General features: G+C 35.1%; 1 protein-coding gene across 7 annotated transcripts in view; it reads left to right on the top strand.

Annotated features, from left to right (window-relative positions):
• The window catches only part of EML4 (EMAP like 4), a 129,814-nt gene that overhangs the window by 96,069 nt on the left and 8,611 nt on the right, over positions 1-25,134 (top strand). For all 7 annotated transcript variants that reach the window (XM_054701168.1, XM_054701167.1, XM_054701166.1 and 4 more), the window contains 10 exons: positions 156-266; positions 1,981-2,076; positions 2,946-3,080; positions 3,186-3,321; positions 5,849-6,000; positions 7,539-7,664; positions 7,750-7,881; positions 8,864-8,931; positions 19,746-19,834; positions 21,203-21,300. In XM_054701168.1, the coding sequence (XP_054557143.1) occupies positions 156-266; positions 1,981-2,076; positions 2,946-3,080; positions 3,186-3,321; positions 5,849-6,000; positions 7,539-7,664; positions 7,750-7,881; positions 8,864-8,931; positions 19,746-19,834; positions 21,203-21,300 (1,143 nt within the window). The remainder of the gene's footprint in view (positions 1-155; positions 267-1,980; positions 2,077-2,945; positions 3,081-3,185; positions 3,322-5,848; positions 6,001-7,538; positions 7,665-7,749; positions 7,882-8,863; positions 8,932-19,745; positions 19,835-21,202; positions 21,301-25,134) is intronic.

Genomic DNA, 25,134 nt, shown 5'->3' with positions numbered 1-25,134 from the left:
ATGTCTAAATGGAGTAGCTATTTTTTATTAGTACTTATCATTTTTTAAAACATGGCAGACTGTATGTACTATGTTGTAAAAACTAGTGGTTTTTATTTGCATCCACCTGAGTACCAATTAGGCTTGCTAACCTGTTTCCCCCTTTGTTTTTGTAGCCTCTGCAACCCCACGTCAGAGTGTGGGATTCAGTTAGTCTATCCACACTGCAAATTATTGGACTTGGAACTTTTGAGCGTGGAGTAGGATGCCTGGATTTTTCCAAAGCAGTAAGTAACAATTTTTTAAGAAGCAAACAAACTGAACAAAGAAGCAGAAAAAAGTTAAGCTCAGCTTTATGTGTATGTGCTCGTAGAAAATGATCTCTCAGCTGAAAAATGAGATATTATCTATTGCTTAGTTTTGTCCAACATTTTGACCTAAGTACTAAAATAGTTTGATATAGATAGGATCCATAATATTACACTTGATTATATTTAATTTTATTCTGTCCTGAAATAGGATTCCAGTATAGTAGCAGGAAGTAGAAGAATGCACACACAGTGTAATACAATTTGAATGAGCAGTAGTATGTGCTTTTGTTGTTTCTTGAATCTTGGAGATCTGTTTGATTTAGAAAATTCACAAATCTGCCAAATCTACACAAATACTAGCTTTTTGATGTCACTTTGGAGTAAAAGTAACAGACCTCTTTAATCATGAAAATCATGAATTATCTTAGCTCTGAATTGATGACAGCATGGGCTTAAAATTCAGTATCTAGCAATCTCCAAACCTTGTGGCTTTATTCTGAGAGGAAAATAAAACAAGATGTTACTCATTCTGTTTCTTCTTCAGTTATATGTAATTATTATAGAATATACAGGAGACATTCTACATTTTAAGATCAACATTTTAAATTTTCAGGTATAAATATCCCTTTATATTTTATTGGACTTCATTTATGATTTAAAATTTATTTATGTATTCATCATATCCCTTCAGTTCGTATTTGTCAACAGCTATGTTATGAATTATGGGCATTTGTGGAACATAGAGGAGGAAGAAACATTTTTAGAGCAGAAAGATATATTTGGGTGGATTTAGGAAAATTTAGGAACTTTACTAACTTTTGAAAGTACTGAATGTCTAGAGTGCAGTGAGTCAGAAATTAGGGAAAAGGTATTTATTTAGAAAAGGGGATGTAAGAAGATGGAAAGGAAATGTTTCTACTACCCTTTTTCCTCCTAAAATCTCTATAGCAGGAACTGTTGTCATGTTGTTGGTATCACTGTTACAATGATAAGACTATCTTGGATACTTCTTGGATACTCTTAACTTCATAGTTTAGGAAAATTTTCCAATACAAACTAAGAGAAAGAGTGTAAGCTCTGCCCTCCCTTAGAGTACCTCTCTTCACCACAATATTTTTATGTCCCATAGACATTATAAAGTATATACCACAAATGTCACCAGGAAATTTTTTTTTTAATATTCACATTTCTTAAACTAGAAGACTTAAATTATGTGAAGGAAAATGGTTTCAGTAAAATAGATTATAAGGAATTCAGTTAGGTCCTCATTTATTTTGTGAATGTATGTTAATTTAAGTCATACAGAAAACTGAAATCGGCAAACCTTCGTGTAGCCCTTAATTTTAGTTATTCCATCAAGTTATGTACATTCACTCTACCTTCAAGGGAAAACATTTTAAATACAGTTAATAAGGTGGAAGCAAAAGATGCAGAAGGGTCTAGGATATCTCAAAATTAATTATTTGCTATTTCTGAATAATAGAATTGGCCAGGTGGCAAGTGACTATCTTCCTAGGGAAAACATTTTAAAAATAATTTTTTTGTAAGAGAATCTTCACTATATTTTAAGGATCTATCAGTTTAAAGGATTTTTTTGTTACCTTAATGTTCACAGTTTTTATAGTATGATATTTTGTCTTTAAAAATCAGTCTTATTTGAAAATTTTCAATGTCTTTCACTTTTCTTTAGGATTCAGGTGTTCATTTATGTGTTATTGATGACTCCAATGAACATATGATTACTGTATGGGATTGGCAGAAAAAATCGAAAGTGGCAGAAATAAAGGTAGATTTAAAGGTTTTTTTAATTATTATCTTTAAGAATACATTATTTGTTTTGTGATCTCTTAGAACTATACTGCACATTCTTAAAATGCAAGAGCACACATCTGTTGAAATTCATCAAATTATTGATTTGTCATAACTCTTAGGGTATTAACACTACACTTATACAAAGTAAAATAGTCAAGCAGTTTAAGCCAGTTTCATTGCTATGTCAGACATATTGTGCAACTGATATGCCAAAGTAGATAGTTGTCTAATCCCAAAATTAAAACTGAACACTCTAGGGACCTCCCTGGTGTTTCAGGGGTTAAAGTCCAGCACTATCAAGCTGTCGCCAGCCACTGTGGCATGAGTTCGATCCCCGGCCAGGGAGCTAACCCACATGGCACAGCAGACCTCTCCTGTCTCACCGCTGCTCCCATCAGCAGTGTATTTCAGTAGATCCGCCTGTTCTGCTCCCCACTCTGTCTCTGGTGAATCCTCTCTCACACACACACACACACACACACACACATACACACCCGCACCATTGGCCTGCATCCCAGGCATAAATAAATAAAAATAAATTATAAAAATAAAACTGAACACTATTTGACTACTACTTTAACAAAATGTGTTATTTCACTCTTCAAAGTTTTGCAAATTTACTGAAAAAAAATTACCCTGGAATTAAGTTTAATTAAGTTTGTTGGATTATTACATAAAATAATATAGCATTTATAATTGCGGCTATATTGTGTTTAAGGTATTAAGATATTTCCTTTTAAAAATATACCTGCCTTTAATTATCAGTAGCATTATATTTGATAGTTGGGACTTGCTGGGGAAAAGGCTCTATAACCATCTAAGGCTTTTTTTCTCTTTTCACAGACAACAAATGAAGTTGTTTTGGCTGTGGAGTTCCATCCAACAGATGCAAATACCATAATAACATGTGGTAAATCTCATATTTTCTTTTGGACATGGAGTGGCAATTCACTAACAAGAAAACAGGGGATTTTTGGGGTAAGGATCAAAATGTTATAACATTGTTAAAAGCTTTGAATTTTGAGTAAAAATAAAATCATCATGCCAAAGGGAAAACTAAAAATTCTCATTGTTTTACTGTAGAAATATGAAAAACCAAAATTTGTGCAGTGCTTGGCATTCCTAGGAAATGGAGATGTTCTTACTGGAGACTCAGGTGGAGTCTTACTTATATGGAGCAAAACTACTATAGAACCCACACCTGGGAAAGGACCTAAAGGTACAGTATTCTCATATAAATTCACTTTTTAATTTGCAAATATTGCTATTGCAGTCCCATCTCTTACACAGACCAGGAGAGAGTGTGTGTTGCCATGGAACAATATGCTGGCCACCCATCTACCTTTTATTGTTAAGGTTCTTCATGGTAATCATTTTAAAATTAAACTGTTTATTTATTAAGCATATATTACTGAACCTTTCCTTCTAGGTGGTTAATACCAATAAATTAGAAAAAGATGATGTGTAGTCATAGATGGTATTTTAAAGATTAAGAGTGAAATCATCCTGATTTTCAGTGTTTTGGGAAGTCTTCACAGAATAAATGGTACTTCAGCTAAGCTACTGAAAAACTGTGCAAGACTACAAAAGATATGGTATCTTGATCCCAGTTTAGGCAAATAGTGCAAACAAAGGCAAAAGATGGTTGTGTGTGTGCAACATCCAGGATAGTGTGAATAAACTCGCCATGCAAAAGTGTTAACAGAATCAAGAGATTGCCAACTTGAAGGAAATACGATTTTATTTAAATAGTAGTGTTTTTAATTTCTTTTAGCAGTTTAAACTAATATATACTAAACCATTGAAAAACCTGGTAGGGATTAAAGATAGTTTTTGTGAGTTACTCATAAAATCCTTAAAACTCGTTGAGGTCATCATAGAAGAGAAAAAGTTATGGAGCCAAGGATCTTTTTATCTCGAAGTTAGATGTCTGAAAAAGTACCTACAAGGATTATAGAAGTGAGTTATTAAAAAGTTAACAAACTCAAACTATTCAGTGACCCTAAACAAAGGAATGGAGTTTACAGGAGTATAAGTGTATGGGGTGGGGAGTGCAGGAAGAGTCAGAACTGAGAAAACACCATTAGTAGCTTGCAGTTTGAATGGAAACTTTAAGGCATTAGAACCACTTCATATAGCAACAGTTTTTTCTTGGGATGAGAATTTTTAAAATCTTTTCTGCAGTATTGTTGACTATATAGTTACTCTCAGTATGTTACATCCCCAAAACTTATTTATCTTTCAACTGGAAATTTGTGTCTTTTGACCTCCTTCACCCACGCTCCCTCCACCACCTCTGGTCGCTACCAATCTGTTCTTTTCTGTGAATTCATTTTTTTAGATTCCAATGTAAGTGAGATCAGGCATTATTTGTCTTTCTCTGACTTACTTCACTGAGCATAATGCTCTCATATATATATATATATATATATGAGAGCATTATGCTCATATATATGGTGTGTGTGTGTGTATATATATATATACACACACCATATATATACCACAACTGTATCCATTCTTCTGTTAATGGATACTTAGGTTGTTTCAGTATTTTCTGTTTAAGTGGATGTGAGGTATTTGTTATTTCCTATAAATATGAAATAAATTTTTTTACATGAAGTAACTCATTTTTTAAGTGGAAATTGGGAAGTTGAGATTATCTACAACACCATTAAAATCCTCATTCTTTCGTCTTTGCCAAGTTCCTTTAAGGAACTAAGATACAATATTTTTCCAGCTCTCCAGATAATCACCGTGACCCCATTTGTCCAGATGCTAAGAAGATATAAATTTTAACGTCTCTCTGATGTTTGATTTCATAGTTAAACAGGCACAGAAAGCCCTCCAAATATCTTTATTTGGCAGGCAAGGTGAAGTTGCTTTTTATGAAAACTTTGTTTCTGTTAGTGATGAGAAGGGATAGACTTGGCCACGATTAAGCCGGAAGGTACAATAGGTTTTTAAATTCCAAAGATAATTATTTTTCTTGGCAAATATTTCAAACATTTGGTTTAAATTGAAGTGTTAGAAGTACAGGCCCATGAGAAAGAAAACTTTGAATTAGTAGCTTGTTTTGTAAGTAAATACTATCTAAAGGAAGTTTTGGTAATTTGTTTGAATTTTAAACACAGAATTATTGTTAGCCAAACTAGCATTAGATGTTTCACAGGAAACAACTTTCCTGCGGTTGGAAGGTAGAGAGTAGGAAATCTGATGGGGGTGATCATGTCACAAGCTGTTTTTATTATTGATCAAGTATTTGTTCTTTAGTTTTATTTTTAATTTATTAAACATTTCATAATTCTAAGATCTTAAGTATATAACAAGGTTTTGTGTTTAGAAGCATAGAAAGCTATATTGAAAACAGGAAATTGAGCTGTCAGTCAGCCATCGCATTGCTACAGCTGGACTAATTTTAAAAATATAAAATCAGAAGAGTAATAAAATCAGAAGAATAATAAATACCCTACCTAACTCCATAGTTACCACTACTTTAGCTGACCATTTTGTAAGAATGTATCTTGAAATACATTCAAAGTAAATAAATATTGACATAATATAAAAGATTATATTAAGTTTAACTACCTACCTTGAAAAAGACTTATTAAAAATAGGTTTATGATTGTTGAGTCATGGGAACTTTTTGATAATTTACTCTGTAATTCTGATAGTTCTCTTCCAAAAGACATTAATATCTGAAGGAAAATGTTATCACTTGTGTTTTTATTTTTCGTTCATCATATTAGGTGTTTATCAGATCAGCAAACAAATCAAAGCTCATGATGGCAGTGTGTTCACACTTTGTCAAATGAGGAATGGGATGTTATTAACTGGAGGAGGGAAAGACAGAAAAATAATTCTGTGGGATCATGATCTGAATCCAGAAAGAGAAATAGAGGTAAGGATGAAAGTAGGATATAAAAATTTAAAAATGCTCTAAACTCAGGCATTTTTTCCACATTAAGATAACATACTTTTCTGAGACACTGGTGCACATTTTTGTCATATCCTCCAAAAAACAAAACAAGATAAGGCAGATTATTTATTAAAATAATTTGAAAGAATAAAAAGAAAAGATGAGGCAGAGCAATTGCTTGTTTACTTTGATTTTATTAGTGATGAAAGAATATAACCATGCAAACTTAAAATTCAGTATATATGCATCAAATACTCTAATCCAGCAAACACAAAATAACCAGTTTACTTTTTTACAACATGCACCTCTGGCCTATACCTCAGTTCTTGTATGTATAACTAAATAAGTCTTTAAAAAAAAATCTTTTAAACAGTGAGTGCCATCGCTAATCTGTGTATGTCTACTTCATGAATGGATCAAATGTATCCATAAAACCTATGAGTATTATGTGCACAGTGAAAGTTTGGTAATTGTATTGAGATCTCAAGAAATAAAGTTGTTAAATATAGTATTTTTAAATTTCTCAAAGCAAAAGCAAATATCACAGAGTTTGACATTGCTTTTGTTTTTTGGTGATTAAAATTTTGAATTGTTGCTCAGTGTAACATGTGTTCCAAAGAAAATCTTCTCAAAAGAAGAGGATTCTCTTGGGCTTTATTTCCAAGAAAACAAAGAGTTACTGTATTACAATATTAAACTCACGGTGCTACTTAAAAAGGAAATATGACTTCATGTACTATTTTATAACTCATATCCTTTGTAATCAAAATCTACATCATCTAGTTTACTCCTCCCATTGCCATTTCTAACATAATCATGGATTTTTTTTTTAGATTTCAATTACTTCATGCTGTTAGGATCATTTTGGATCCTGCTTCATAAAGAAAAAAGAATTGCATTATTTCAGAAAATCATTCTTTGGAATCATTGTATTGTTAATATAACACTATTATATTAATAAACCTACCTCATTGCATTAAATGGAATTAATCTGCCAGGGAGTCCTAGTAATGACAGTTATGACACTATAGTATAGTGCTTTTTAGTTTACAAAAAAATTTCACCTGCAATTATTTTTAAATTTTGATCCTTACAATAATCAATAATACAACAGCATGTATTTTCTCATTTATGGATTTAAAAAATTATCTTTGATAAAATAACATAGCTAGTAAGTTATAACTAATAACAAAGTGAATTATAAGTAACAAAACCAGACCACAACTGCATGTGATTGAATAGGATTTACACCTTTCTCCCTACTACTGTCCCTTTAGTCTTGAAATCATGTAAAATATAAATTTTAAATTGAATTAAGTAAAGAATATTGAAAATGTGTTATATCATGTGCAATAAAATGTAATTATGTGGAACATTATTATTAGCATAAGATTAGTTTTCAAATTTGAAATTCTGTCATTTATTACTTAACAGTTGCTTACAACTATAAATTCTATTTTCAGGTAGTAACCAATGCATGTTAGTATGTGTATGATGACTTTAAAAATTTATTTTTTTAGGTTCCTGATCAATATGGAACAATCAGAGCTGTAGCAGAAGGAAAAGCAGATCAATTTTTAGTAGGCACTTCAAGAAACTTTATTTTACGGGCAACATTTAATGATGTCTTCCAAATAGAAGTACAGGTAATGATATGATTTTATCCATTAACAAATCCTATTTTAAATGATAACCTTTATTTGGTAAATAATGGGTGTATTTTATTTTTAGGGTCACACCGATGAGCTTTGGGGTCTTGCCACACATCCCTTCAAAGATTTGCTCTTGACGTGTGCTCAGGACAGACAAGTGTGCATGTGGAACTCAGTGGAACACAGGCTGGAATGGACCAGGCTTGTAGATGTAAGTAAAGCAAGGTGTAAATATAATCCCTGTGGAAATTCCCCCAAGTGGTGGTTGGGAGCAGCAGGAAAGGGGACTCAGCACTGGTTAAAACTACGTGTATTTGTATAGTCTGGTAAAGGGACTTGGGGTTAAGAGGAAAGTGGCTAGTCATGTAGTATAACTTGAATCCACTCTAAAGCAGCACAGCAGAAGCTCAGTTTTTCTGTCAGATTCAGAAATAAAAAAGATTTGACATATTTTTGGAACATTAGTTGTTACAGGAAGGTTTGGTCTCTGGTTGGATTCGCTGTATGCTGCTCGCTCACAGACTCTACCATCTTCTTTTTAAGTTGGTCTCTTACTGTATTTTTTTCCTTACTCCACCCAGATATCCACCTTTTCTGTCCAAAAGATGTATATACAGGTTCTTTGCAGACTCTATTATAGACATGTGTAGATATTTGCTATTATCCTGATCTGCCTAGCCACAAGCTGGCTGTCCTTTCCACTACTCTGCCAGCATATCCCCTTCCTGCGCTGAAATTCTTTTTCCTCTCATACGCACGTGGTATTTCACATTGGCTACAATAAAAAAATATTTTTAAGATTTATTTTATTTATTTATGCATACAAGAGCTGGAGTGTAGGCCAGAGGTGCGGGGGTGAGAAGATTCACCAGAGACAGGGTGAGAGCAGAACAGGCGGATCTACTGAAATACACTGATGAGGGGAACAGTGGGTGAGACAGGAGAAGTCTGCTACATCATATGTGGGTTAGCTCCCTGGCCAGGGATCGAACTCTTACTGAAGTGGCTGCCAATCGCTTCATAGTGCTGAGACATAACCCCTTGCGCCACCAGGGAGGAGGACCTACAATAAAATTGATTAGGATTCCATGTTTATATGAACCAAGTTATTTTCAGATGTTTTTGTTACTATTCCCATAGATATAGGGAGAGTTTCTCGTGTACTCCCCAACAGCTGTCTGTCTCTCTTCTAGGAACCAGGACACTGTGCAGATTTTCATCCAAGTGGCACAGTGGTGGCCATAGGAACGCACTCAGGCAGGTAGGGTCTTTAAGGGACATGTGGGCTGAGTCATCAGCAATGGTGGGATGTTTAACCATTATTCAGGAGTGTTCTCAGTCTGATCTGGAGAATTAATCTCTTAAGTAACACTCTAATATTCTTGTTGCTCTTTGTTATGTGTACTCATTCGGCCACTGAGTCATTATTGAGCACCTCCTATTTATTAGACACTGTTGTGAGTGTTCAGGATATTCAGTTTACAAAACAAAAATCCCTGCCCTTGTAGAATAGCATTTTAGTGTGTGTAGGGGGAGGGGAGTAGAAGCAGAATCAAAAATAAACATTATAAGTAATTATAATAGAAAATGTTACGAGTGGAGGGTGGGAAGATTGATTATAAAAAGAGGGAGTGGGAGTAGAAGGGTGTGTAGCTGCAAAGTTATAAACAGGAGGTTGGGGTTGGCTTTGTTGTGAAAGCAAAAATTCAGCAGACTTGACTCTGAAATTTTCTCTGGTATCAGAAAACTACTCTCATCTTTTATGAAGGGAACTCAAATAACTGGGGTGAACCTTTGTAAGTTGTTTGTGCTATAACTTTTGTCATACTGCTATTCTGAAGACCACACAGACAGTAAAAACAGAGAGTAAATACATTCCTCAAATTGTTACTGTCTTTGCAGACCTTGTATAGTACCTTTCCAAGCTTAAGTAACATTTATTAGTTGTGTATTTTTAATTGATTCCTTTTCATTATCTCTGTAAGTAGACTTAATCATAAATAAATTCTTTCGTAAAGATGCAAAGGAAAAATATGAAGTCAGTTTCCAAAAGTAAATCCATAGAAATTATGGAATGCTAACTTCTATTGAGGTATAGCTATTATGAATACATTTTTTTTTATATGACTTAATTTCAAATCCATCTGTATTTAATTCTAACTAAGCTTGGTCATCTAAAGTTTGGTTGTTGTTTTTTCTTTTTTCCTACCAAAATTTTCCCTTTATTGAACATAAATTAACAACTCTGGAAAGCCAAAACATTCTAATTCCTCCTCATATACTGCTAGAAAATCTTCCAGAATAGTGGGAAAATAGGGCTTTAAAGCAAGAGTAACTTGAAAAGTGGATGTGTCACTAGCGATGCTATTTGAGTCAGTATGAAATAACTGAATTTTACAATGAGGCTGCTTGGGAGAGTTAAGTGGTGATATTTTGCAAGTATAAGTGACTGTACTATCAAGTTTTCCCAAAATATATGTCAATAATAAACTATTACAGGGTTTGAAAGCACCTGGACTAAATAAACAGGTACATGGCGGGTCACTTTATAGGAGTAGGAAGGAATTATTTTCTATTGTATATATATATATATATATAAAATTAGTCCTGAGCATGTAAGAAACAATCTGAGCTATAGTACCGAACTAGTTTTCAGAAAACCATTAACTCATGCCATTCGCAGCAACATCGGTGGAACTAGAAGGAATTATGCTGAGTGAAATAAGCCAGAAGGAAAAAAGAAAAACATCGAATGGTTTCACTTACAGCAGGAATATAGGGGAACCAAATAAGATATCAGTGTAAAAAAAAATAATAACAGTACAAAACACAACAAAGCAAAAGCAGACAATTATAAATCAGAGACATCCTGCAGGGGAGGAGGCGGGAGAGGGATCGGAGGGAGGGAGAGAGGGAGGAGCACAGGGGACTGAGGTGATGGTGCACGGGTGAAGGAAACTCTATGGGAACTAATTAAAAAATTAATTAAAAAAATAATAGTATACCTCCACTCCTGTGATGTGCCTAAGACCCATAAAGTTACAATCACTTGTGACTTGAACTCAGTTTCTGTATAGTTCCAAAGGTTATAACTCTCCACTATTCCACCAGTACTCTGAGCTGTAATTATGGTATTTACAGCATTGCTTAGAAATTAAGGGAAGTTTATTTCTAATGGTTGTATCACTGGCTGGCATTTTTTTTTTAAGCATTTATGTATATATACAAAGGAGTTAAACACTGAATGGAGTGTGAGGACAATAGGGATTTAAATCATTAAGAAACGCCACTTGTTTGGATGAATGCAGGCCGTGTGTGTGTGTGTGTGTGTGTGTGTGTGTGTGTGTGTGTGTGTGTGTTGTGTGTAATGTACACACACATACAGAGCTAAAATTTTTAAGGAAAAACTGATCTGATTTAAACTCACAGAAATTGCTTCCTATATTTATGTAGCTGTGAAATCATTATTAATAAGTTTAAAATGAAAAGTACTCAGTTTAAGCGGCTTAAGGTAAAGTTAAGCTGATTGTTTCCTCTTTGAATTGTGAGTAGAAAACACCTTAAAAATGAAAGTGATATAACTAAATTAAAAGTACAGTTAATCCTTTCTGGTGTGAAGTTGGAGATTAGAACCACTCTGTACACAACTCCTAACTTTAGTTTGACATCTGGTTAGTTTCTGTTGATGCTTAGAGCACTCACTCATTTTTGTTTTTACATGGGTCTGTTAATTCCTGTACAAAACTGAAAATTCTTTAGTGTGGCCATTCATGTTATCATCACTGACACTAAGCCTGAAAAAAGTCACACTTAGAACATAGAATTTTTTTTTAAATATAATACAGCAAGCACATCCAAAGTGTGCATGCACCAAAAGATCTGGTGACTAGCAAAATATTTAAAGATGTCTTTGTGTCAATATGTAGGCTTTATCTAGAAATCTACTTGTAATCAAAAACTAAGCACATGAGGAATGTTTAAACAGTCTTGACTCATTGTTTCCAGTGGTAGAAATCTGAAGCATACATATTGAGCATGTTGAGTTTTGTGTTGCACTTGATAGTCTTAACTCATCCCCATGTACCAAATAAAAATCCGTCTTCCCCACCCCCCAAAAAAAGTATGCACAGTGTGAATAAATTATCACAGTGATAAGTAAAATTAATGTAATTAAAGAGAAAATGTAAATTCATAGCCCTACGTGGACATAGTACTTAATATCCTGATCATCATATAGTAAGGAGTCTTTTTGTAGTTTTATTGAGATATAAATTATAACATAAAACTTTACCAATATAAAGCATATAATTTAGTAGTTTTTAGTAAGTTTACAGGGTTATGCAGCATCATCACAATATAGTTTCAGAACATTTTTATTAATGAAAAGCTGTGCCCATTAACAGTCACCCCTCAATACCCCCATCTGCTTTCTCCCAGCTATGGCTAATAATGTTGAGTATCTTTTTCATGTGTTTATTGGCTTCTTGTTAGCCTCTTTAAAGAGAGATGTGTTCAAATCTTGTGTCTGTCTTTGAATAGATATATTTCTCTTTTTGTTGTTGGGTTACAAGAATTTATATATTCTCTATACAGTACCTTATCAAATATATGATTTGCAAAATATTTTCTCTCATTTCAAGGGTTGCCTTTTCATTTTCTTGTTAACATTTGTGACCCAAAAGTTCAAAATTTTAACATAATCCAATCTCTACTTTCTCTTATCTCTTAGTCATAAAGACTGTTTTCTTCTGAGAATTTTATAATTTTAGCTCTTAATTTTAGGTCTCTGACTCATTTTAAGTTAATCCCTATATGTGTTGTGAGGGAGATGTATAACTTCATTCATCTGCATGTGGATAGCCAGTTGTTACAACAGCACCATTTGTAGACAAGACTGGAATAGTATTGACATCCTTATTAAAAATCAATTGATCATGGGCCTCCCCCGTGGCGCAGCGGTTGAGCGCTGGGTTAGCGAAGCTGCCCGCAGTCTCTGCAGCGCCGGTTCGATCCCCAGCTGCTCCCCGGCCACCGGAGGAGGATCCCACATGGCACGCAGACCTCTCCTGCCGCCCGCTGCTCCCTCAGCAGTGTACCTCGGTCTTTCTGCCTGCTCTGCTCCCCGCTCTGGCTCTGGTGAATTCTCTCACCCTCCTGCGCTTCTGACTGTACCCAGTGCTTGTATAAATAAATAAATAAATCTTAAAAAAAAAAAAAAAGAATCTTTAAAAAAAAAAAAAAAAGAAATGTGTTCTAAAAAAAAAAATAAATAAATTGATCATGGAAATACAGGTTTCTATCTGGATTCTCATTTCTGCTCTATTGATATATATGTCTGTCCTTGTGCTGTTACCACAGTCTTGATTATAGTCACTTTGTGGTAAGTTCTGAAATCAGAACTGTGAGTCCTCCAGCTTTGTTCTTTCTCAAGGTTGTTTCATAATCCCTTGAATTTCCACATGAACTTTAAGATTAACTACAAAGAATTTCTACAAAGAAACCATCTGGCATTTGATAGGGATTTTTTTTTTCTTTATAGATCAATTTGGGGAATGTCACCATCTTAATGTTATCTTCCACTTTATGAATAGATGTTTTCCCATTTATTTAGATTTTAAATTTCTTTCAACAATATTTTTATTTTTTAGGTACAAATCTTGGACTTTTGTTAAATTTATACCTAAATACATTATTCTCTTATGCTATTGTCAATGAGATTGTTTTCTTAATTTCGTTTTTGGAATTTTCATTGCTGGTTATGTATAAATAAAGCTACTTTTTGTATATGGATCTTCCATCCTGCAACTTTGGGACTTACCTTAGTTCTAATAGCTTTCTTAGTGGAGTCCTTAGGATTTTCTGCATATAAGATCTTTTGCAAGCAGATAGTTTTCTTCCTTTTCAGTCTGAATATTTTTTCTTTTTCTTGCCTGATTATCCTAGCTAAACCTCCAATACAGTATTAATGAAAATGGCTAGGATATTCTCATCTTGTTCACTATCTTAGAGAAAAGTATTCAGGCTTTCACCTTTAAGCATAATGTTGTAGATTTTTCATAGTTGTTTTTTATTATGTTGAAGAAGTTTCTATTAACTTGATGAGCATTTTTTTATGTTCTTTTTTTTTTGAGCATTTTTAATTTTATTTTTATATTTCCCATACAATTGCAACTCCCTTGTTTTGACCCCGATGAGCATTTTTAATCATGATAGGGCATTGGATTTTTCAAGTGCCTTTTCTGGTCTATTGAAATAACATGGTTTTTGTTCTCTATTAATGGAGTTTTACATTAATTGATTTTCACATGTTAAATCAGTCTTATATTCCTGGAATAAATCCTGTTCAGTCATCGTGTATAATTCTTTTATAAGTGCTATATTCAGTTTGCTGGTATTTTTGTTGAAGATTTTTGCCTCATTATTCATAAGGGATATCGGTCTATAGTTTTCTTACTATGTCTTTTGTTAGATTTTGGTATCTGAGTAATACTGACACTGAGGGCTTTTTAATAAGACTGATAACTAACTCCTAAACTGAAATGTAGAGTTAATTCGTATGAGTGAATAGAAATTGGTATATACTAGTATTTGTTAATTAGTAGTTAGCCAAAATCTTAGACTGATTGAGCCAGTGACTGTTGAACATTTAATAAATTATTCTAAAGCACACCACACTTTAGTTTCAAATATAACATTCTCTCATTTTTTCAAATGTGGATTTCTTGATGAATTTCAAGTTCTTCATAAAGTTCACAATACATGTGAACCTGTACTATTTTGAATTTGGAAGTTTGTAATCTCTGAATAATAGTAGAAATGTATTCTGCTTGCTTTTTCTAAGATCCCAATTAACCATCTTCCCCTTAATATTTTTTTAAACAATTTTCTCAAATAAGTTTAATATTTATATCACTTCTACCCTTCCCTTTCAGAGAAACTATACCACCAGGATGTCAGATCTGTTAGTTCAGATAAAATTCTCTAAATTTAAACAGAACTTCACACTGATCTTGTTGCACACAGTTCCATTTTCAAACCAAAACAATAGTATTTAAGAAGGAATTTTGCTAGTCATTTTATTTTATGGTAAATAGAGATGAGAAATCCAAAACTGGAGAAATCAATAAGCTTAAAGCAATGACAGGAAGAATTAATTAAAAGCAAAGGCTAACTTTGGAAAATGATTCAAAGAAAGAAATTCACAGAATTGAGTCAGTATATAGAACATACTATGTAACATATAAGGATATAAAGGGGAGAACACTTCACAGAGGAAGAGGGATTGGTCCTACCTTGAAAGAGTTCTTTGACTTGAAAATGCAGTAAAGGATGAGGAGTTCATATCTAGCAGAAGGAATGATCTAGCAAATGCAAGAAACTATGAACTAACTGGACTAGAACATTCTTATATCTTCTTGATACCTAAACTATGGAATCCAAACTTGTTATCCCAGACTTTAAAGCCCATTAAAAATCATTCCCTCACCACTCCAGCTAGAATGGCCAAGTTGTTGTTATATATATATTCCTGCTCTTTGTAGTTTCACTGCTATTCTCTGCCTGTTTCTGCTTCATCACTTCCTGCCACATTTGCTGTGATGAAATTTTAGACCACCTACTCTTCATTGCTTACTCCCTGCTCTGAAACTTCACAGGCCCTATTGTGTGAATGTATATAGACCATATTACTTTGAACTATGTACCATTTTATGAAGTCATTTTGTCTTCCTAGTTAGGTTATAAGCTTCCCCGTTAGGTTATGATCTCTTTTATTCCCAGGATCCCTAAATGTTAGTTTATCTCAAAGACAAAGAAAGAAGATCTTCCCCAGCCTTCCCTGGTATGTTACAGGGAAAAGCACAAAGCAGAGCACCATCTTGGTTCTCCCACTATCTAGTTGGTTGATCATTGGTCAAGTCTTTGAGATTATAGGATTTCAATATTCTTTTTGTAAAATAAGAGGGTTGAATTGGGCTTTCTTCCCCGTGTTTTTGACTTTACATTCCTATTTTTACAAATAGATGAAGGGGGATGGGAGATATTTAGAAACCTGACACCAACAGAACACATCTAGCATTATGATAAATATTTTAAACTTATATTAGGAACAGCTTTTATTAGGAACCAATAATATATTTAGAAACTTTAAAGTATGATAGTTTCAAGCTCTAAAATCTTAAGATTCTTTTTTTTGCCATTGAAGAAATCAGTGTAGTTTCTTTTTAAAAAGTCATCAAGCTAAATGATGGCACTGCATTTTTGTACTTGGTAATCACGCAAGTTAGAATTGTTGAAATAGTTTGCCAAAGATTTCCTATCTCTGCCTTTAACAGCTGTTATTTAGAAAGGTCCATTAGGTCCTTTGCACCATTATGAAGGCCCGTAATGATTCCAAATTACATTAAGGCAGAATCTTGATTCCACTGTATATTCTCTAGATTAGAATAAGAATACAACTAAAAAACAGAAAAACAAGTACTTATTTCTAGAAAATTCCCCTTGCTAGAGGATCTGTTGTCTTCTCCATAACTTTTCTAGGGACAGAGGTCCTGAGCTCAAGTCTTTTCTGAAAAGAGAACATAATTCATGCAGTGAAAATGGTGGGAGCTTTAAAATTATTGTTGGAGGGAGTTTCAGTTGTAGCCATAAAAATTGGTTAATAAAATTCTCAAAGAAAACTATATAATCTATGGTTACTGTTCAATTGCAGTAAAGTATGTTTCTTACCCACCTTTTGAAATGGAAATAAATGACCATTAAAGATGGCTCAGGGATTCAAAGCCACTTTCCTGATGATTGGCCTTCAAATTCAAATATTCACAAATAGCTATTTCTCTTACCTGAATAGAAGACAGAATTAACAAGTTAGGTTAATTACTTAAAAGTTTTCAACATCTAGCTCACAAGTTACTAAAATTTATTCATGAATGTTTAACTAGAAAGCAATTTCTTTAATAGGTAAAGATGGAATTTTTTAGTGTTTCATCTCCTACCTTCAGTACACTAAGGCATGTTAAGCAGTATCATTAAACATTATTTAAAAAGTCTTTCAAGCCCTTACCTAAATAATATTTTGTGAAGCAAAGGGAAATGATCCCTTTATAGATATTAGTTATAGGGCTTACGATTCCTTTTATTGACTTATTTTCAGTGATAAAAATTTTCCCATCTGAATAGTTAAAAACAAAACTTGATGCTCTTGTCCCATCCAGTTGACATTAAGATAATGACTTTATTTTTGTAGTCTAATCCCATTTTTGCTGCTCCAGACATTTCTTCCTGCATACACTATTAAATAATTCATGCTAAAACTGGCTTTGTAATATTCAAGACATATTTTATATTTGTTCATTTATTCATTCTACAGATATTTAGTGCTTAATTGAAGCCAGGCAGTGCTGAACTCTAAACTCCTCCAACTAGCTCCACATGTTGTCTATGACCTGCCTTCCTCTCATTTATCCAACCTTTAGTTGTCCTTTCTAAGTTCTCAGTCTTTGCTTTATATGCCTTTTGTCTTGTCAGACTCTTTTGAAGCACCATCCCTTCAAACGCTCTCAGAAAAAGTTCTTATAATAGTCACTTATTATGTAGTTGTATTTAATTAATTGTTTGACCTCTTATGAGGCTTTTGCACTTTAGCTTCCCATAAATGTGAATAAAAGAACTTCTGATGCAATTGTTAGAGGTACTGGAAAGGCAAGAGTACCATGTGCTGTTCACCTTCATACTGTCTGCTATTTCCCACCTCTGTGGCTATGCAGTCACTCCTGCCTGCACCGCCTAACTACTGCTCACCCTCAGTGTTCAGTTCAGCCCACATCCTTCATCTTCCCTAACATTTCTTCTATGTCTCCTATCATTCATTTTCATTCTGTGAGCTGCCTACTATATGTAGCTACCATCTTGGAGACTGGCATTTTGATTCTAGTGTAATCTTCAAAAAACAATGATCCTGTCATTTTCCAATAAGACTTTCCTAGTAAAGAGATACAGTTGGCATTCAGTGAAATACCTAAACAGAAGTAAGAACATGCCTATGGCCATATATTTACATTGTAAGTAGCAGCATTTTACAAAATGAATTCATCCTTCCACAGAAGAGAGAAATATGTCATACAGGTTACTATTAAAATTTCTGCAATTTCTCATTAATATTCTTAAAACATTTTGAAATTTAAAATGGGAGGGCCTCCCCGGTGGCGCAGCGGTTGAGCGCTGGGTTGAGAAGCTCCCCGCAGCCTCTGCGGTGCCGGTTCGATCCCCGGCTGCTCCCTGGCCACCGGCGGAGGGTCCCACATGGCGCGCAGACCTCTCCTGCCGCCCGCTGCTCCCCTCAGCAGTGTACTTCTGTCCTTCTGCCTGCTCTGCTCCCCGCTCTGGCTCTGGTGAATTCTCTCACCCTCTCGCGCTTCTGACTATACCCAGTGCATGTATAAACAAACAAACAAACTAAACAAAATAAATAATAAATAAAAATACATGCCTCTAAAAAAAAAAAAAAAAATAAAATAAAATAAAATGGGAGAAAATGTCAGCCATCCTTTTTTGTTTGTTTGTTTGTTTGTTTGTTTGTTTAAAGGTGTGTGTTTATTTACAAGGTGAGATGATACATAAAAAGAGATGATGCAGTTACAAACATCTGATAACTCCATTTTGATGAAAAAGTATATAAATATATTACAGGAAATTCTATATAGTAAACATTAGAAACTGATATAGTAAACATTTGCTACTTTTTCTCTATGCCAATATTATTGTCATTTAAAGCTTAAATACTGGTTTCAAGTATCCCCTATAAAATAACTACTTTATTTAAAATACTGGAAAAGAACTTCACTATAAACAGGATTGGTGTGTTAAAACTAGACTGGGTGCATTTTGTAACAATGTCCACTATGATCAAATGCTGCCTTAATCACCCCTAAGATCTGCATTATTCAGTTAGTGCTAAATCTTTTTAAAATAATTATCACAGGTTAAATTAGCTGTAAAAATACAGCACTTCAGTATTATTAATTGTTATGGAGAATGCCCCTCTGAGGTAGAAAAGAGTAAGCATAATGATATTATATGCACTTGCTGCCACTGTTATAGGGCAGCCCCAATATTGAACGGGTTGCCTGGCTGTGGGTCCTCACCCGCACACTTACAAGGGACTTATTAATACTCCACTACAGGCATACACAAAAGGTTAATAAAAGGTTTATTTACAAGGGAAAAGGAAATAAGGAAAATGCACAACTCAGGGAGAAAATAGGGAAATAAAGTCTTTAATGTGTCCTACCCGATCCGCTGACCTGGAAACCCAAAAAGCACTCTCAGAGCTGGCCGGACGCTGTGAGCTGGCAGAGAGTCAAAATGGGGGACCCCTCCAAAGCCCACGTGTCTGGCTTTATACCAACCTGGCTGCTTAACCCCACCCTCAGGTCCCAGCCACCTTCCATTTGGTGGTGATGGAATTTGGAGTTCCCAGTGTCTTTGGCTTTGGCCTGGGGTGTGGGGGTGGAGTCCACAAAGCTTGTATGGAATTAGCTTTAGGACATCCTTTTCCCCCTAACACCCTGGGATCTTTATCTTAGATAGAGAGCAGGGGCGTCTGTTGGAGGTTAAAGAGAGAAATGGGAAGCTATCCAGAAAGTTGTTCTTTTCATGTCATTTCAGAGGCAGGGGTTGCTCTATTTTGCTCTTTTTCAGCTTGAAGATGTGTCAGGACATAAAGGATGACTTGATAGCAGAAAATATATTGATCCTCTGTCTGAACCATTCCATATCTTTGTAGTCTCATGCAACGCACTGAAGCAGAGATGTCAAAGTCAAGATCTTGACTGATTAGTCCTAGAACCACATCTATGCATATCAAGGTCCCTGAACTCCAGTGCCCCCACTGCAGTGCGTGATGTCTGGGCCTGATGTGTGAATGTGTCTCATGTAGGAGATAAAAGTGAGCAAGTCATCTGGCTGAGAAGGTGTGTCGTGGTCTGGCCAGGCAGTGAAATTCAGATGAAAAATAAGCCATCGTTCTTTTCTGTAAGTGCAGTATCTGAAGAAATTTTGGTTTTTACTTCTTAACAGGTGGTTTGTCCTAGACGCAGAGACTAGAGACCTAGTTTCTATCCACACAGACGGGAATGAACAGCTCTCAGTGATGCGATACTCATTAGGTAAGCAGATATACCCTCACCCTGACATTCATAGCACTCCTCTGAAATTGCATGTTTTCACTTCCAATAAAGCTCACTACTGTTGAGTATATTTCTCCCGCCAAAGGATTAAATTCCTCTTCAGGAAACTGCAGAATATCTGCTAAAATTAAACAACATTGTAAATCATGAAGCAAATATAAATATAGAACTATTAATACTGCATGTACAGTTGGAGGCAGAATACTGTATAATCAAGTTCCTTTTATTTTAATTTGGAATTGCACATATTTACAATTTTGAATAAGTGTTAGGCTGAGTCTTAATGTTACATATTTAACAACCTTTTCTTTGTGTGTATAAGAGAAGATAAAAGAAATTATAGTAGTACTCAAAATACAAAGTTTTAGGTTCTTCAGGTTATCTGAAATCTCATTACATCGTTACTGGTTACATAGTAGTGATTGATTTTTTAATTAGATAAATTACTCAACAACTCATTAAACAAATCTTATAAATCCCTTTAGCTTTGTTTGAATAATTCTTTGTGCTTTATTCAAAGTGTTCATTGTTTCTGTAACAGTCTAATTCCCTTTTCCCATTATTAATATTGTTTTGATCCACATCATTCTTCCCTAGAGTTAGTCTGAGTCACAATTACTTATATTTGAAAATAGATTCCCATGATTGGTGGATCAGTGTAGGGTCCAAAGAATCTTTTTAACTACTTGTAACTTTTTTCAAAGGAAAGCATACTATTCTCTTGAGGAGAACACTTGTTCAAGCTAGAAGCCTAAAGAGTTACTTGAAGCAGAAGCATTTTTCAGTTTTGGTTTTTGGGTTTTGTGTTTTTGGTTTTTGTTTTTTTTTTGAGTGTTGTAATAGCAAATAACTCCTACAGATGTAGCAATTAAAATCCAAAGATCAAATGTACTTTATTGACCATCTGCTATGCAGTAAGTACAATGGAGGAGAACATAAAAGAATGTGGTTCCTTCCCAAGAGAACCTTCCCGGTAGTTGAAGAGATCATATTGCTCAGCTGAAATGAGGAATTGAACACTTAGCTTGCCATATGAATACTCTATCCCTAAAGCCATAAAAGCAGGTTAACTTGCCTGGGTTCAATTTTTAACTAACTAGAAGGAGATGAGGGTAGAGTCCAAGGCCCATGAGCATCTCTAGAAAGGGATTATATAGATGACCAGAAGTTTTTCTAGTATACTTTGTGATAGAAGGATTCATCAAATATCAACTTAAGTTAAATTGATGAGATTTAACAACACTGATAAAAAAAACATTTAGCATAGGTCCAATAAAATAACTGTTGGTAAATCTATCAGTATATTTCTCTGGTCAACACTTTTAACACTATCCTGTTTCAATCTAGATGGCACCCTGCTGGCTGTTGGATCTCATGACAACTTTATTTACCTCTATGCAGTCTCAGAAAATGGAAGAAAATATAACAGATATGGAAAGTGCACTGTAAGTATTAAAGTAAAATAGTTGTAATAATTTTCAGACCGTTTAATTTTTGTTAAAAAGAGAATTAAAATTGATATTGACATATCTATTGTTTTCTATCCTTAGTTGCATTAAACTTTAATCTCTCCCTTTGAAAACTGACATTACCTAGCAGGAGAATTTTGTAATTCACAGTATACTCTGAAAATGTTTCTCCTTTTGATGCAAATTTATATTACTCTCTCTACTTTCTTGACAAATTTTAAAGATGACTTCTTAAGTCAGCGCTATTTCCATAGAAAACCCTTAGACTGACACTTTGCAAATGGAGTAGGGTCAGGGCCTCCCTGGTGGTGCAGGGGTTAAGACACAACCTATAAAGCTATCCACAGCCACTGCAGCATGAATTTGATCCCCGGTCAGGGAGCTACCCACGTGGCACAGCAGACCTCTCCTGACTTGCCCACTGCTCCCCTCAGCAGTATATTCCAGTCAGTCTGCCTGTTCTGTTTCCCACTCTGTCTCTGGTGAATCCTCTCACACATCCCCCCCCCCCACCTCTGGCCTGTACCCCAGTTTGTGTATGTATAAATAAATCTTTTTTAAAAATCTAAAAGAAAAAAAAGAAAATGGAGTAAGATCAGACATGAGAGTCTACTCACTTTTTTTTTTTTTTGAAGATTTATTTATGCATACAAGAGCTGGGGTACAAGCCAGAGGTCTGGGGGGTGAGAGGATTCACCAGAGACAGAGTGGGGAACAGACAGGCAGACTGACTGGAATATACTGCTGAGGGGAGCAGTGGGCGAGTCAGGAGAGGTCTGCTGTGCCATATGGGTTGCTCCCTGGCCAGCCCAGGATCGAACTCGTGCTACAGAGGCTGCAGACAGCTTCCTAGTTTGCTGCTTCTTTTTTTTTTTTTTTTTTTTAAGATTTATTTATTTATATAAGCACTGGGTACAGTCAGAAGCGCCGGAGGGTGAGAGAATTCACCAGAGCGGGGAGCAGAACAGGCAGAAAGACCGAAGTACGCTGCTGAGGGGAGCAGTGGGCGTGGCAGGAGAGGTCTGTCGCGCCATGTGGGACCCTCACCTGCAGCCAGGGATTGAACTGGCACTGCAGAGGCTGCGGGCCACCGGGGAGGCCCTTTATAGGTTGCGTCTTAACCCCTTGTGCCACCAGGGAGGCCCCGCTCTCTCACTTTTAATCTGTTATCCCATGTTCCTGGTCATCTCCAACACCCAACAATTTCCTTTATCACCTCTCTGCCACTAAAAGTAAAATAATTTATATGGAGATTTGTCTGCATTATGAAAATTAACAGAAACATATTTCCTTTAATTTGTTGCCCATTTCTGATTGAGCGATTAGATTTATTATTGTAAGGTGAAGATTAAATTCGGTTCTGTAAACATATTGACCACTTAGATTAAAGCAGGTATTATGCTAACTACAGAAATATTCTAGGTACTAGCAATGCATGAAAAAGTTGTCCCTTTACCTGGAAAAATACACGTTAGAGCTTGAGGAGAGGATGAGAAAGGCAGCCGGGCTTAGTGGTTAAGTACACATACTTAGGATCAGACTACCTGGATTTAAATTCTTGCCTCACCACTTACAAGCAAGCTACTTAAACCTCATACGCCAGCGTTCTCGTCTATGAAGTGAGGATAGTGATAGTTTCTGCTTCACTGGATTAAAATGAATTAATGCATACAAAGTACTTAGAATTTTATATAGAATAGTGTTTGGCACATAATACATAGTAGTTATGTAAACTCTTGTAGAAAATGTGGTAGCTTGGTATGTATGTATGTATGTATGTTAGGAAGTCAATTCAGAATTAGCAAATTGTAATGAATTATTGGCACAAATACTTCAAAAATCTTTATCACAAAATGATTTTTAAGAGAATAAGTAAACATATTAGTAAGACATTAAAAACAAATAAAACACAGGTCATTTATTTCAAGAAGATACTTATTTGCCTTTCTGGTTTGGTTTTTTTGGCTTGTTTGGGAGGTTTTTTGCATATTTTGAACCATGTGCTAAAACCAGCCTATAAACTAGTCTGTAAGCAACCTCATAGTTATTTTTGTTTGCCGTGGCTACCGTTACGAATCTTATCCATCAGTTTATTTAAATTCATCCATCTTTTAGGTGATTTTTCTTAATATTTGTGATGATATGAAATAGTGCAGTAGTATCTCATTGTGTAACATGATCAAATAAAATGTTCCACTGAAAGAAATTTTCATATTACTGAAGTTTACCACTAGGCAACAATTTTTTCTTATATTTACCGCAGCCTTTTAAAAAAGATTCATGTCTTAATAAATAGTATATCAAATATTATTTAACCCTATGTAATTGTACAATTTTACAGGTAGCACTTAGCTCAACCCTCATTTTATGGATGCTTTTATGGTGTTTCAGAGAAGTGGGAGCTGAACCATTATACAATGCAAACTTTGCATTGTATAATGCCTCATATTTTCTATATGTATATTATTATCCTGCGCTCTTACAACACAACTGGTCCTGAAAGGAAACTGAAGTGTGTAACATGGTATGACCTTGGAAGTGTTGAGAAATGTCAGGTTTATCAATCAAATTAGACTAGCCTTCTCGTTAAACAGCTTTTTTCTTTAGAGCATTTGAAAGTATTATTTTGGTAGTCCTTAGACACTGTGACAGAGCATAGTACTGTGTGAGGCTATAATGAGAGGCTCAACCATTCTGTTCTTCTAATTATTTTCTATTTTGTGCTTTGCCTCCAGCTGTACTCTCCTTGTTGTCTGCTTCCACTAGCCAATCTTACAATCTCATATTAACTGTTTTTATTTGTTCTCTGCTATGATACAGGACAGACAAAAGTGGGCTAAAGCTGGCTCTGCTACTTACTAGTTTGTGACTTTAGGCAAGTTAATGAACTTCTCTGCGTCTTTATCTTAAAGTTGGAGACTAATAGTTCCCACTTTATAGGATTATTGTGAAGATTGAATCCTTATTAAAATGTCGCTATTGGGCCTCCCCGGTGGCGCAGCGGTTAAGCGCAGGGTTGCGAAGCTGCCCGCGGCCTCTGCCGCGCCGGTTCGATCCCCGGCTGCTCCCCGGCTACTGAAGGAGGGTCCCACATGGTGCACCAACCTCTCCTGCCGCCCGCTGCTCCCCTCAGCAGTGTACTTCGGTCCTTCTGCCAGCTCTGCTCCCCGCTCTGGCTCTGGTGAATTCTCTCACCCTCCCGCGCTTCTGACTGTACCCAGTGCATGTATAAATAAACAAACAAACAAGCAAATAAATAAAAATACATGCCTCTTTAAAAATAAATAAATAAAATGTCGCTATTTACTATTTTAGTACCAATTTTTTCCTGTTGACCTAGTCAACATTTAAGTAACACTGTAGCTGCAGAAGCATATTGGGCTTAGAATTTTATGAAATGTCCCTCTAATATACTGGAAGAAAGCAGCCTGCCCCTCTTCACGGCATCACTTTATGTGGCAATGTCAGTTTAGAAGATGACTTCTAAAAAAACTAAAGGGAACTTCTTGGTAGAGGGTCGCTGGCTAATGCTTGAGTTCCTAATCAGTGATGTGCTTCATAAAGTCATTATAGGCCAAGATCTTGCTCTCAACCTTATAAACTAAGAAACAAGACAAGATACAAACAACTTGTATCATCCAAATTCTCCAAAGCTGGTTTATAAGGTATCAGTTGAGAACAAGAGCTGTAACTGGTAAGGGACTGGATCCTACTTCCCTCAGAGCAACTAAGTTTTCTGTCTCCAAGCCTCAGGAAGCCAACTCATAATAAGAATTCTAGTTTATTCATTTAAAGTAAGATATGTAAATA

The sequence above is a fragment of the Talpa occidentalis genome, unplaced genomic scaffold (assembly GCF_014898055.3).
Source record: "Talpa occidentalis isolate TD23 unplaced genomic scaffold, MPIMG_talOcc4v2.1 talOcc4.5, whole genome shotgun sequence".
In the NCBI taxonomy this organism is placed as follows: Eukaryota; Metazoa; Chordata; class Mammalia; order Eulipotyphla; family Talpidae; genus Talpa; species Talpa occidentalis.
Note: the sequence above shows the minus strand (reverse complement) of the source record. Positions and strands in the feature narration are given on the sequence as shown.